This window comes from Microtus ochrogaster, linkage group LG1 (genome assembly GCF_000317375.1).
Source record: "Microtus ochrogaster isolate Prairie Vole_2 linkage group LG1, MicOch1.0, whole genome shotgun sequence".
Lineage (NCBI taxonomy): Eukaryota > Metazoa > Chordata > Mammalia > Rodentia > Cricetidae > Microtus > Microtus ochrogaster.
In genome coordinates this window covers 56016035-56029594 of record NC_022027.1, presented here as the reverse complement: position 1 = coordinate 56029594, position 13560 = coordinate 56016035, and the positions used below count along the sequence as shown (strand labels likewise).

Below are 13560 nucleotides of genomic sequence, written 5' to 3'. Positions count from 1 at the left end.
GCGTTCAGGTGATAGAGCCTGCCGTAGGGGCACAGGGGGCCAGCGTTCAGGTGATAGAGCCTGCCGTAGGGGCACAGGGGGCCAGCGTTCAGGTGGTTTGCCTAGCGCAGGTCACCTTTTGAGCAGACCTAGGAAGGAAGGGGACTGGTTTGATTCCTACGTCCCTGCATGCATGGACTCCCATGAACACGAAAGGAGCACAGGGGATATTCTGACTTGTCCACAAGACAGTTTCCATATTTTCTTAGCTGTAACTTGCCTCAGTTATGAGGTAGATGGGATAAAAAACGTATCTGTGTTTATGTGGTTGTAATGTGTTATTTATTCAAACAAGAAAATGAATGGTTCTGGTTGAGTACATTTTTCTGAGATTACTGCCTAACTTGACTTGTCTTCCCCCAGCCATTTGGTTGTTATTTTCGCCTTGTGAAACAGATGGAGAAATGTAGCCTTGCGCCCATTTAGCATAACCTATAAAGGGACCGAGAAACTGTTCTATTGTGCAAGGAAAGGCGTGGGCAGTTTGCCCGCTACACCCAAAGATGCTGGCTGATTCCTCACTGATTCGGCAAGCATCCCCTTAATTTCTGCTGTGGTCTAAGCTTTGTGCTAGGCACTACAGAGTCAAGAGTCAGAAACACGTACAGGTGCACCTGATCCTAAGATAGGCAGACCCGCAAGGCGAGGCGGGGCGGGGCGAGGCGAGGCGGATGGGCTGTGGAGCACTGGGCAAGTGCAGAGGCAAGAACGCGCTGTAGCGAGTTTACTAGGAACCACCCGCGAGCCTCTGACAGAATTGGTTCCAGGTTTGGCTCATTAGGTGCTGGCATTGGAATCCAGTGTTTTTTCATGCTAAGAACATGTACCAAAAAGGAGCCACACCCCATCCCAGCATGTGTCGGTTTGGTGTGAGCCTCACGGAGAGCAAGTGTAAAAGGAAAGGTAGGGTCTGGAGAGGAAAGGAACCATACTTGGAAAAGGAGAGGTAATGGGGGAAGTGTGAGGTAGGTAGTTCCTAGAAGTCCTGGGAGGTAGGGAGTTAGATCTGGTACTGATTTGGATGGTTGAGATCAGTAGAGGAATCGGAAGCTAGTGAGTGCTGGGGCGGGCTAGTGAGGCCAACCCTTCTCTGTGTGTTGAGACAGGGTCTCTATGTAGGTCTTGCTCTCCTGGCACACATTTTGTAGATTAGACAACCTGTAACTGAGATCTGCCTGCCTCTGCCTCTGAGTACTGGGATTAAAGGTTGGGTTTAAAATCCCTTTTATAGATACTTTTTAAGAACATTTATCTGATGCTTTGGAAAACACTTTAGATAAAAGATTTGGTTAGGGAGAGGAGAAATTCATTTTACAAGTCATATGCTAGAGAAATGAATGACACAGGAAGGTGAGGTGGGGACACAGACAGACGGCCAGTGTGGGGGGAGCCAAGGAGAACGCCTGGCAGGTTTGTTAGAAGGGGCACGAGGCAGGTGGCTTGAGGGCAGGGGTCCATAGATGCCCCCTGGACGGCCACCCTGGTCACTCGCTGTCTAGGTGATACCTCTGCAGATGAAACGCCTGAGTTTATTAGGTTTTGTTTTGTTTTGCTTGTCCTTGGTTACAAAGTTTAATTCTGTTGATTGTGTTTCGCCAGCCTGGCGCCAGGCTTGTCAGTTTCTAGTATCCTGCTATCCCTACTTACTAATTTTTTAGGATTTGCTTTTTATGTTAATAATTTTTAATGTGTCCAAAATATCTTCAGTTGTGTTCTCTGACCCTGCTGTGATTTCTCGTCTAACATGAATTTTTGAATGTTTATGATCTGGATTATGGTTACAGAATATGTTGTTAGCCAGAATTAAATGTAGGTGTTCTGCCATAGTTGACCTTATATGGTATATACAGCAGTATAGGGATTATCCTGGTTAGTTTTTTTTTCTTTTTTTGTCAGTTTGAGACAAGCTACAACCATTCGAAAAGAGGGAACCTCAGTTAAGAACCTAGATTGGCCTATGGTGGGTTTTTTGTTCTGTTTTTCTTTTTGGTTAATGTAGGAGGGTCTCAGCCCATTGTGGGTGGTGCTGCCTTTGGGCCCATGGTCCAGGATGGTATAAAGAAGCTGTTGTATTTAGCTCTGTGGCCACAGAAGGTATGAGGAGCAGGCCAGTTTCCGGGCTCCTGCTTCAGTTCCTGCCCCACATGCCTTCAGTGAAGACCCGAGAGTTGGAAGACAAAATAAACCCTTCCTCCCCGAGTTGCTTTTTGTCGTGGTGTTTCCTCACAGCAACAGAACCCCAAGACAGGTATAATACAATGTACTCTAACTGCCTCTTGAGAGAGTAGGCCAGAGAGGCTTGTTGGAGATTTCCTTCCTTGCTCACTCAGAGGCGCAGAAGTAGAACATACATTTCCTTGTTCTGTGTATAAGTTGAGGAATAACGTGAATTCTTGCTGTCCAGTGTTGTATGTATGTGTAACACACACAGAGAATCTCAGCTAGAAGATGCCCTGGAAGAAAATGATCTGGTGAGCACCATGTCTGCTTTTAGTTCTGAACTTTGTTGGAATATATAGTCTTAAAAAATGATTAAAAGCCAGACTCGTCTGTCTTCCTGAAGTTGAAGGTGACTATGGGGAAGGTAATTGGACTCTCCTGTCCTTCTGTTTAGTCATCCCTCAGGTGATATCTCAGAAATACGGAGGCCTGTGGAGGGCAGGAGTCTGGTTCAGATGCTGAAGTGACTCACAGATTCATTAGTGTGTGTTTTAATGTTTGTTCTGTGTTTTATGCGTGTCTGAGTTTAAGAGGAGTAACTCCTCTTCTTGACAAACACTTGCTTTGCTGAATAAAACAGCATGGAACCCAACTCACCTTAGACAATTTTAACTTTGTTTCCTTGTTACCATAGAGAAGTAATATCTGCTGTCCTATTGTGTTCATGTCTGGGTCTTCCTCCTGTGCCTGGGTATAGCTGAGCATTGAAGCAGTGGGGGAGGGGGCATCTACAACTGTGCTGGTTTTTCTTCTCCACATAGACTCAAGTGTAATTAAGGCTCTTTTCCACATTGTTTGCATATCCCCTCTTCCAGGTGAGATAGTAAAATGTTTCCAGGTACATTTATCCCTCCCTGATTGTTTATTTTGATTTGGGGTCAATTACCATTTCATAGTCACAGCACCATTATGGAACTAGGTATTCAGGACACAACACTGAGTGCATTTGTATGGCCCCATGCAAAATAAATATGTAGTAGCCTTTGTTTGAAAATTATTAAAAATTTCAAGACTGTAGTAACAGAATTAAACCCAAGTGTGGAGCCCTATGCAGCTGCACATCTATGCACACAGAAAGCTTAAGTGAAAAAACAGATTCGTTTTTAAAGCAAAAGATCCCCTGCTTCCCTTAATTCCTGTCTTGTACCAGCTAGCATTTCTTCAAAAATAACCCCAAGCCTAGTTCTTTTTCTGTTGAAACTGAGAAAGAGAAAATGCTTGTGTGCACAATTTTGTATATGGTTGAGTCTATGAGCCTTGGAGGATTAGAGGCCGTATTTAGAGTTGAGTTTCTCAGACTCACACTTGAATATTCTTGGGGCGTGGTTCCTCTTCCCGCCTCAGCTGCCACCAGCGCAGTCCCCGTCAGCTTTTCAGTGGTGCTGGCCGGAATGGTGGCTTCCCTGTGGGCGACAATTTAAATCCTGCTGTTTTTTCCACATAAACCTGTAGTTGCTTTTGCCTTCCCACATTGAACATGTTAACTGCTTCTATCTGGTGTCTGTATAATGTGACCATTAGGCTTCACCGTAGCCCAGGGCTGTGTCATTTGAAGATCCCCCAGAAAACTTGGGCTAAAATTTAATTACTGTTGTAACTGTAAAATGTGTAGCTTTAAGAGGTCTTCAGCTTTAAAATGGCCTAAGCAGGCCGTCAGGGCTGACCCCTCATGTAGGCCTTACTAATGTAGGGAGGAGGCTAGCTACTGAAGGGCTGGTTTCTCTAGGAAGAATGGCTTGTCCAGTTTCCTCTGCTCCCCCATCCCCTCCCTCTTCTGGTGCCATGATGCAGTCAGTCCAACACAAAGGCCCTCACTCACCAGGCTCCAGAATTATGAGTGTATTTACTTGGAGAGTTAAGTTGTTGCCAAGAAGTAGGACTGTTAGAAACTCCACCTTTGGAGCTACAGGATCGGTGGAGGAGGAAGATTTAGGTGAGTGTGCTACAAAAGAAGCTTGTGCTGCTATGTGCAGAACATTGAGTAATTCTGGTGTGGAATCGGAAGAAAGCTATAGATTCCTTAAGTGGTTGTGATTGGAATAGTGGTAGAAATGTGGACAGAAAAGGCCACTCTGTTAATGCTCAGACAAAAATGAGGAACAAGAGTAAAGGTCATCCTTGTTACATTGTTGTGAAGAATTGGGCAGAATCGTGTGGAACACGGGATGGAGGAGTGGGCTATCTGGTGCGTAACATTTCCTGACAGCAGAGCATTGGGTAGCTTAGTGTTCGCCTTAGCTGCTGTCAGCTGCGAGAGGACATCTGTTGCCGGGAGCTGCAGCGTACTCTAAAGAGAGTGAGGCCGGAGTCGGGCTGATGACGGACAGCGTGAGGAAGGTGTTCAGGAGCGAAGCCTAAATGTGTAAGAGTTTCAGCTGTGAAGGACCGAGGGCTTGTGGGACTGTGGCAGCTTTGACTTAAGTGACCATGTGATCTAGCAGACCTACTCAAGAAGATACAAGTGGGAAGCCTGTGCTGTTTCCTGGTGATGTTAAATCTCCAAGCCCCAGAACCTAGGAACAGCAGGAGCATGGCTTCCTTCCATGGGGGCTGAACAGTGAGTCCCCACCAGGGCAGCTGTGTGCTGTGAGAGTCAGAGTCCTCTAGGACCCTGCGGTGGGAGCCCCAGCATGTGACACAAGCCTGGGACAGCACAGGAGACTGCCCTGCCCGGATCCGCAAAGCTGTAGGGGAGGGCGGCCCAAGAGCCTTCTTGGTGCTTTTCTTAGTAGCTTTTACAGTTACATAGGACAAGTTTCTTCTTTGTTCTTGTCTTTTGAAATGAGAATGTCTGTCCTATTATTGAAGACCAGATGCTTAAGAGATGATCAGAAGCTACAAGTCTCTGTCCTCACGAATGGGCTGGCGCTGTACTTTACAAATGGACTGGTTAGCATAGGAATGGTAAGAATGAGTTTACCCAGTATTCTCTTGGTTTTCTGAGCACCTACCCATCTGCCTGCCATGTTACTGTTGAACAGTTATTGTCGCCACAGTGGATGCCACACTCCTGTCTCTAGGACTGTGAGCCAATCACTTCTCTTCTTCCATTCACTCGGTCTACGGTGTTCTGTTCCAGCAGCAGACAGCACACTGAGACACATAGACAGACCAGTCGTCAGTCAGAAAAGGAGCAGATTGGGCAGGGATGACTGAGTGCAGTTGAAATGTTAGTGGTGAACATTAGTTTAGCCATGATGTACTTTTTGGCCACAGAAGCTTCAGGTAACACCGAATAAATCCTCGTCCTCTGGAGTCATTTGTATAATGAAGAAAAGAAAATTTTCTTGGAAAAATTACTGTATACAATGAACAGAACAATGGAAAAAACAAAAGATTTTATATAATTATGTCAGTACCAAAAGTGACTTCTTTTTCTGCTGTGTACAAAATGAAATAATTGTTCTGAAAACAGGCTTGTCTCTGGACTGTGTGTCATCTAATGGTGTGCTTGTTGTCATCTGTTTCGTGCTTTGGACTGTATTTTCATAACACTGTGGGGTCTTTTGGGTTTTTTCCATATTTAGTAAAAACACAGCTGTTTTACTAAAAGTTAGGTTGTTGAACCTTTGTATATGTCCTTGTAGCTCAGTTCACTGTCTTTGTGAGTAATTTTGCAGGAACAAGTGTCCGTCTTCCATATACCCAGATAACCTGAGTTAGAAAGATTTCTAAGCAGTCTTTTGGATGAGTCTGGTTCCCTGCACATTTTCTGTAGTCTGAGCAGGCATGTGAGGGCCTGTGTGGCCAGGCCTGCTTCTGTGCTCCTGCAGCAGCAGTGCTCTGTGACAGACACGCATGGGTGCTGTCCTTTGCTTTCCACGGAACATTCTGTGTAAGTTGTCTTTGATGCAGCAGTGCCGTGTGGATGTCCTTGTGCACGTGTTCCTATTACTCAGCTGTTTACAGAGTTTTATAAATGTGTGGCCTGCATTACAGGGGTGGTTGTGTGCTCAATGTGCTCATTTCACTTACTAAACAATGCTTTTGGGAAACAAGGAATTTTAAAATAATGAAGATGTTAAGACATTTTAGACTTTTCAGGTTTTGTTGCCAGGGGTGTGAGATTTAAAATATCTTAATCTTAAGCTTATAAGGACTCTTAACACAAGAACATCTGTAACCTGACTTGGAAAACTAGTTATCAGAAATTACCAGCTGCACAGTGATGGTCGCCCAGTGTTCTGATGTCATGTCACCTCCAACTATCAGTGCTGAACTTTGATGGCTTCATTTACAACCTTAGATATTGTCATTCATAAAACACCTTCTGAGAGTATGTACAGTATCAAAATTCAGAAAATATTGTTCTTCTTCATTTAAGTAAAATATCTTAGAGATGCTGGCTGTTCAGTTTCCGGGTGTCACAGCATGTCTGAGGAACTAAGTTTGGGAGCTTGCAACACACATTCCTTGACTTCCTTTTGACCGTTTGCAGTCCTGGATGTTTTGCGGGGGTCATTATAATACATCCTGTTTGTATCCTGCAGTCATTTATCTGCGTTCTACAAGGACTTGTAAACAGAGTATAGCAAGTTTGAAAGACTGAAACTAAAGCTAAACCTGTGTCCTACATCACAGAGGCAGACGTCACATGTCTCATAGGTGAAGGGAGTAGCTGACAGCTAGAAGTTCTCCAAACTCTGCTTCCCGAGTGCTCATTCCTACTAGGTCTGGTGAAGACCTCTGGTGAAGACCAAAGCCAGTGCAGAGCCCGTGGTTGCCACCGTGTGAAACGAGTGTGCGGTGGCACCAGAGCGGAGCGCTGCCCAGACTGCTTTGTGGCCTCCTCTGGATGCCAACGGTTAAATTGCCGGACTTTGCTTTGTTTTTGGTCCAGAGCATTTGAGTCCCTGCTGAGTATCAGACTCTCATCTCAAATAACTGAGGAGAATCTTAAAAGAATTTTCTAGGGCTGGGTTATTTAGCTTTGAATTAGCTATTCTTCAGTGCCTGACTTCTAATCGTTCTTTGCTTACTGGCGTCTCGTTTTAATAATAAATAGAAAAAAACCATGAGTCTTGGATTTTACTTTTAAGTAGACAAGAGGCAAAAAGTTGGAAATCGTGACTGAGATTTAGGTTCCTACAGTTATTAGTTTGCAGTGTGCATTTCGGCTGCCGTGAGGAACTGTGGTCTCTGGTGTTGTGATGGCAACACCTGTTCTCTTGAAGAGCCCACTTCACAGGCTCATTGAGCAGCCCGCCCTGTTCTCTTAGAAGAACGAAGGCCATCTGAGTGGTGCTGTCTTCTGTTACGCTTGGACCCCTAGAGATGAACTCTTTCTCTTCCTGCTATTGACAAGCAGCACTCGCACTTCCCATCATCCCTTTGTCCAAAGGAACGTTGTAGCTCTGCCCAAAGACTGTAGAGCATGTATCCTATCTGTTCAACTGATGAAAATCTCTTCTTCCATTGACTCATACCTTTGAAGTAAATAATTAAAGGGAAAGATTAAGTAATGGAAAAATGTCAAAATTAGCCTAAAATTTTGCCTACCCTTTAAAAAAGTATTTTCTTAAATCATATTTTTAAAATAAACTGCTGGAGAAAATATAGGATGAAAACTATAAAGAATATAGTTGGCATCAAACATTGGATCCAGCTGTGAACTTAGGTAACAGGTTTGTAGCTATTTTCTAATAAAATTCACATTTGTATGATTGTACATGTAATAGAAGTTGAGTTTAAAAATGAAAACTGAGCTATGTCTGCTCTTGAATTTCACAGAAACTGACTTTTCATTGAGCTTTCTGTTACACTGTGACATTCCATTGCTCAGTTTGCTAGATGTATTTAATCAATTAGTAATAAAATGCTAATTTAATCGGTTAACATTAAAAAGTTGTAATTTTCCTGGAAAAAAGATGATTAAAATTATGTGTGATCAAAAGTAAAGATTCCCATTATTGCTATTATTGACCTGCTGAGCTTCCGGTTCTTCAGCCACATTTCCTCCATTCTGTGTGCGTGGAGAGCTGTATTTGGAAAAAGCATCACAGCACATGTGCAAATCAGATGCCGCTGTGGGGGCGAGGCCCCGCGAGTTAGCCCATGCCCCGTAAACGGGAAGTGGAGCACAGACTTCTCTGATGGGGCGTAGGTGGCGCGGTCTCTCTGTTGCATAAGTGTGCTTTAAACATGCGAGGAATGTTAAGTGTTTCTCTTCTTTTGTTTAGCCTTAGATTGTAAACAAAAGAAGTCCAGGTCAAGATCTGGAAGCAAGAAGAAGATGCTGACATTGCCTCATGGTGCTGACGAGGTCTACATTCTCCGATGCAGGTATTTGTCTCGTTGCCAGACATCGTCCCTTTAGGTTTTCTTTGAGACACAGTAACTATTTTAGTTGGCAGTTTTATTTTTTGGCATGCTGAACAAAACTTTATAAATTAGGATTTTGCAGAGGCAGAATCTTACTTCATCATATACTTAGGTTTGCTTCAACAACATGTAAGATTGGGTTTGTATATCAGCCAGATGCCTGTATGTATATAATTTATAGAAGTGGTCTATTAGTTGTGCTTTCTATATTTGATCAGTTTAGTTTGGATTGTTTCTACTGTCTTTAAGTTCCTGCTTGTTGAAAACACATTTTCTTTTCCTCCCTCCGTGCACCTTCTGCACTGGAGAGACACTTGGGAGGGATTCCCGTGGATGAGTTCAGATGGTATAGAAGAGTGGGGTAGGAGAAGGGGCTCAGCAGCTAAGAGCACCGGCTGCTCTTCCAGAGGACCACGTGGGTCAGGCATGGCACTCCAGGCTTAGGTACATGGTGCACAAGCTTAGAGGCCGACGCAATATCAGTGCACGTAGATGGTTTTTTAAGAAACTTATGTACTTAATTTTAACTCAGATAATATTACAACCGCTACAAAAATTAAGGACATTTACTAAACCTGTTAATAAAGGTGTAAATTGAGTCCACTTAATTCAAACCAGTGGTTTTCAACCTTCCTAAATCTGTGGCCCTTTAATAACAGAACTTAAATGTGCTGACCCTCCCCCTACCATACAATTATTTTCATTGCTACTTCCCAACGACAGTATTGTATTGTAAAATCTGATGCACAGGGTAGTCTTAGGCGGCCCCTGTGAAAGGGCGATCCGACCGCCAAGGGGTTGCGACCCACGGGTTGAGAACCCTTGATTTATTAAACAAATGCTCTGTGTAGTGTACGATGAGATTCGTTTCCTGCACTAGGGGCTTTATGTGAATTAGTTTTAAATAGAATTAGTTATATTAAAAGAACTACCATTATCCACTTCTTCTTTTGTAGGTTTTGTGGCCTAGTCTTTCGGGGACCATTGTCTGTTCAGGAAGACTGGATTAAGCACTTACAACGACACATTGTAAACGCTAATATTCCACGGACTGGAGCTGGCATGGTGGAAGTCACATCACTACTTAGAAAGCCTGCCTCCATTACAGAAGCCTCGTTCTCTTTACTGATGGCAGAAGCAGCTTCATAGAACCAGGAGTCCTTTTCAATAGCAAATTTAATTGGATGTAAATTAAAAATTTTTTTTTTTTTTGTAAACCACATCCATTTATAAATGCTAAAGTAGGAACAGTGGGGGACGTGAATTACGGGACATCAGAGCATCTGAATACTTGAGACAGTGAGTAGCCTATATATATATTTTATATAGGGTGGAATGTGTTTTTAAGGGTTACTGAGTTTCGTTGGCTGAGTTTACTCAAAGGTCTTACATCTGAGAGCCATTTGTAAAGTGTTGCACATGAATTCACAGACAGACTTACTGACAGTTATACGTTCTCTGCAGTGTTACCAGAATCAAGACTGTTTTTTCCCCACACTTATATAGAAAACTAAGATATTATATTTTGTTGGTATGTATTTAGTGTTTTGTATAATACCAGGAACTGCTAACTAAATTTACTCAACTTAGGGCATTAAATATCATGTACTTCATAGTTTGAGACTGTTCACCCGGATAGGGCAGAGAACTATCTGTCTGGATGTGTGATTTTTTTTTTTTAAATCACATGGAATGGTTTGTTTTCTTTTTATACTAAAAAGTTGGAGGGAGATTTGTTTAAACAAGTATTTCTAAAAGAACTCTGTACATAGTCCTGGAAGTTCCCTGCGGTGAGGAAGCCGTCTTCCTGCAGTTGCTTTTCTCAGACAATGAAGTGGTGCGTCCATGCTACCTCCTACTTTGTCAACAAAGATGCTATTACCCTTTCCATCTTTGTATCATAGTAGATTTTACAAATCCAATGTTCTTTATTGCAAGACATACTTTTGTTAACAGACTTGTTTCTTTGTAATGTTTTACGTACAGTTTGACATGCTTACAGGACAGGGTTGTCTCTTTATTTAACATTGTAGAAATGTAATTAATAAACAAGGCTCACTACACAATTTAGAATAGACTTTCTCATTTATATTATCTTCCAAATTTGATCAGTTAGCAGAACTATTAATACACAAAATATTTCTACATATGATGAGAATGTTTACAATTTCAATCTTAGAGCTTGTTTTGGATGTGATTATATGTATGAAAATTGTGTAACACTATGCTCATGCTAAGGACCGACACAGAATACTGAAATAAATGTGCTGTGAGGAGTGGAGAACCGTGCAGGTGTCTTGGTCGTGATGACTCGCAGACCCTTCCACAAGCAGCTTCGTTCCTGTGTTTGAGAATTAGCATCCCTTACAAGCTATTGTGTGCAAGCACCCATTCCGCGACATTTCATGTAGTTGCTAATATCGGCTAATATCGGTCAACCAAGGATATGCATCGATACTTTTCTTCATGTGTACAGAACGTTAAAGCAGTTCCAACAAAGGGGTAGAGTATATACATACGTCACCGTCAGCGAAATGCCTTTCTATGGTATCTCTCCTTACCAAAAATCGCTAAATAAAAAGACTTCAAGAAGTATAATGCCTCAGACACGAACCATTTCTCATCTTTTATCATGGGACGTAGTCCGTGAGGTTGTTTTATTATTTAGATTTTTTATATTCACCATGTTACTTTGGTTTTCTAGAAACACTACATTGGTCAATATGTTATATATAAAAAAATTTTGCCTATTATGTTATTAAACTCTTAATTCAGGGCCATTTAATGTTTAGAATTCCATCCCATTCCATTACTTTTGACTGAAAGTATACCAAGTCTGGGTTAGTATGGATTACCTCTTCCTAGAGATGTCTGTCATGTTGAGTTTCCGTGAGATTTCAGTCTGGGTCTGTCCTGTTGTCACTCACTTGATGGAGAAAATGTCACTCATTTCCCTGGGCTGGCCTTGAGCTCAGCACCTTCCCAGCTCAGCCTCTGGCCTGGCTGGGACCACACCAGTGTGGCACTGTGCCTGGCTCAATGCAGTTTTTGATATCGAATCATATGCTAACAAAGCAAGTAGAATTCTCAAGTTTAGCAGGAAAATGAGAAGACTTGGGAATTGTAGAGCCTCTTTGATGTAATTTAGGTTTTTTTTTCTTAATCATGGCAGCTATCAAAATGTAGGCGTGTGACAGTAGAATTAGTGTAAACACACATTTCAGGGTCTCCTAAGTATAGAATCCTGCCATTCACGAGTACGGACACATGGGCCTCTCTCCCTTAGTTACCCCTTTATTATTTACTTTAAAAACAACATGTATTCTTGTGAGGGGGGCACAACACTCTTGTGGAGAGTCAGAAAGAATGCTTGCTCGAGTCCATTCCAGACTCAGGTGGCCTGCCTCATCACAAGTCACAAGACAAGCGTCCTCTGCCGCCCCACCAAACCCACCCCTGCCCTGGGATCCTGTTGCTCAAGCCCAGATTTGAACACTGATTGAATAGGTGTGACGAGGATTGGCACACCTGCTTCGATCCTGGTTCAGAAAGAGAAACTTGGAGGTTTCCAGTATTTAAATAATGCTGGGGATGGACTTGTGTAAGCACCCTTTGTTACGTTCCTTCTGTCCTGGCTGGAAGTTTGTCAGTTTCTCCAGCTGTGTGGCATCTGCCTGTAAGTATATGTCGCAGTTACATTAATTTATCTACATATGTTATGCCAGTCTTGATGCCTCTCTGGGATGAAGTCAGATTGGTCAGGGTGTTCGTTCTCCTAGATGTGTTTGCACTGATTTTATTGAGAACGTCCGCATTGTGGTGGCTGTTTTGGTTGTCAGCTGGACACACCTGTGAAAAGGGAGCTTCTGTTGAGGAATCGCCTCCATCTGATTGACCTGTGGGCTTACTGTGGGACATTTTCTTGATTGCTGACTAATGTCCCAGAGCCCAGCCCACTGTGGGTGGTACCATCTGTAGACAGGTGGTCCTGGGCTGTACGAGAAAGCCGTGGAAGCCAGAAGCAGAGTGTTCCCTGTGGTCTCTTCTGCAGTTGCCTCCCCAAACCGCTTTTACCTGCTTTAGTGTCAGGGTATGATTGGCTCTATAAAATGAGCTGAGTGGTTTTCCCTCCTTTTGTAGGCTAGTCGAGAAGTGAAAGGCAGAGTAGTGCCGGCTGTTCCTAAGAGTGCTTCTGGCGGTCCTGAGTTCAGTTCCCAGCCACCTCATGGTGGCTCACTACCATTTGTAATGAGATCTGGTGCCCTCTTCTGGCGTGTTTATACATAATAAGTAAATAAAAAGTTCTATAGAATTCAACAGTGCATCATCTGATTTGGGGCTTTTCTTTGTAGGGAAACTATCACTGTTTCAATTTGATGCTTGTTAGGGATTTGTGCTGCTTATATTGTCTGACTTAATGGTGTGTCTTAGTGTCTAGGAGTTTATCCATTTTTGTTGTTGTTGTTTTGTTTTTTACTGTATTTTTCCAGGCTTTTGCAGTTTTAGATTTTCAGAGTCTTTCCTTGGCATTTGCCAAGGTCTCCTCTCTTCTTTAGTTCAGGTAGGGATATGTGTTATCATTTTAGCCTCTATTAATTTCTGTCCTGATCTTTATTTTTTTCTGGCCACCTGCTTCTTTGGGGTTTGGGCTGAATTCATTCTCAGCTTACTTTTTTAATGTAAGCACTTAGTTGTAATTTTTTCTTAGAATTGTCCTAGCTATAACCTAAAAGTTCTAGCAGAGTGTACTTTCAAATTCATTTGATTCTAGGGATTTTCTAAACAGCTTTCCTGATCGCTTCGTTGACCCACTGATCCGTCAGGAGTGCATCGCTCCAGGGCCAAAGAGGCAGCATGGCAACGCCTGTAGAAGGCCTGTGTTGGGTTCCCAGCACCCACACCGGGCAACTCACAACCACCCTAACTCCAGCTGCATCTTGCCCCAGTGTCACCTGCAGTGCTGGCTCGGTGGCTGCAGCC

The 13560-nt window shown here is 43.0% G+C and overlaps 1 protein-coding gene across 9 annotated transcripts in view; it reads left to right on the top strand.

Annotated features, from left to right (window-relative positions):
- The window catches only part of Znf644 (zinc finger protein 644), a 67200-nt gene extending 56340 nt beyond the window's left edge, over positions 1–10860 (top strand). For all 9 annotated transcript variants that reach the window (XM_005359637.3, XM_026785010.1, XM_026785016.1 and 6 more), the window contains 2 exons: positions 8439–8541; positions 9537–10860. In XM_005359637.3, the coding sequence (XP_005359694.1) occupies positions 8439–8541; positions 9537–9729 (296 nt within the window). In that variant the 3' untranslated portion in view covers positions 9730–10860. The remainder of the gene's footprint in view (positions 1–8438; positions 8542–9536) is intronic.
- Positions 10861–13560: the final 2700 nt, after the last annotated feature.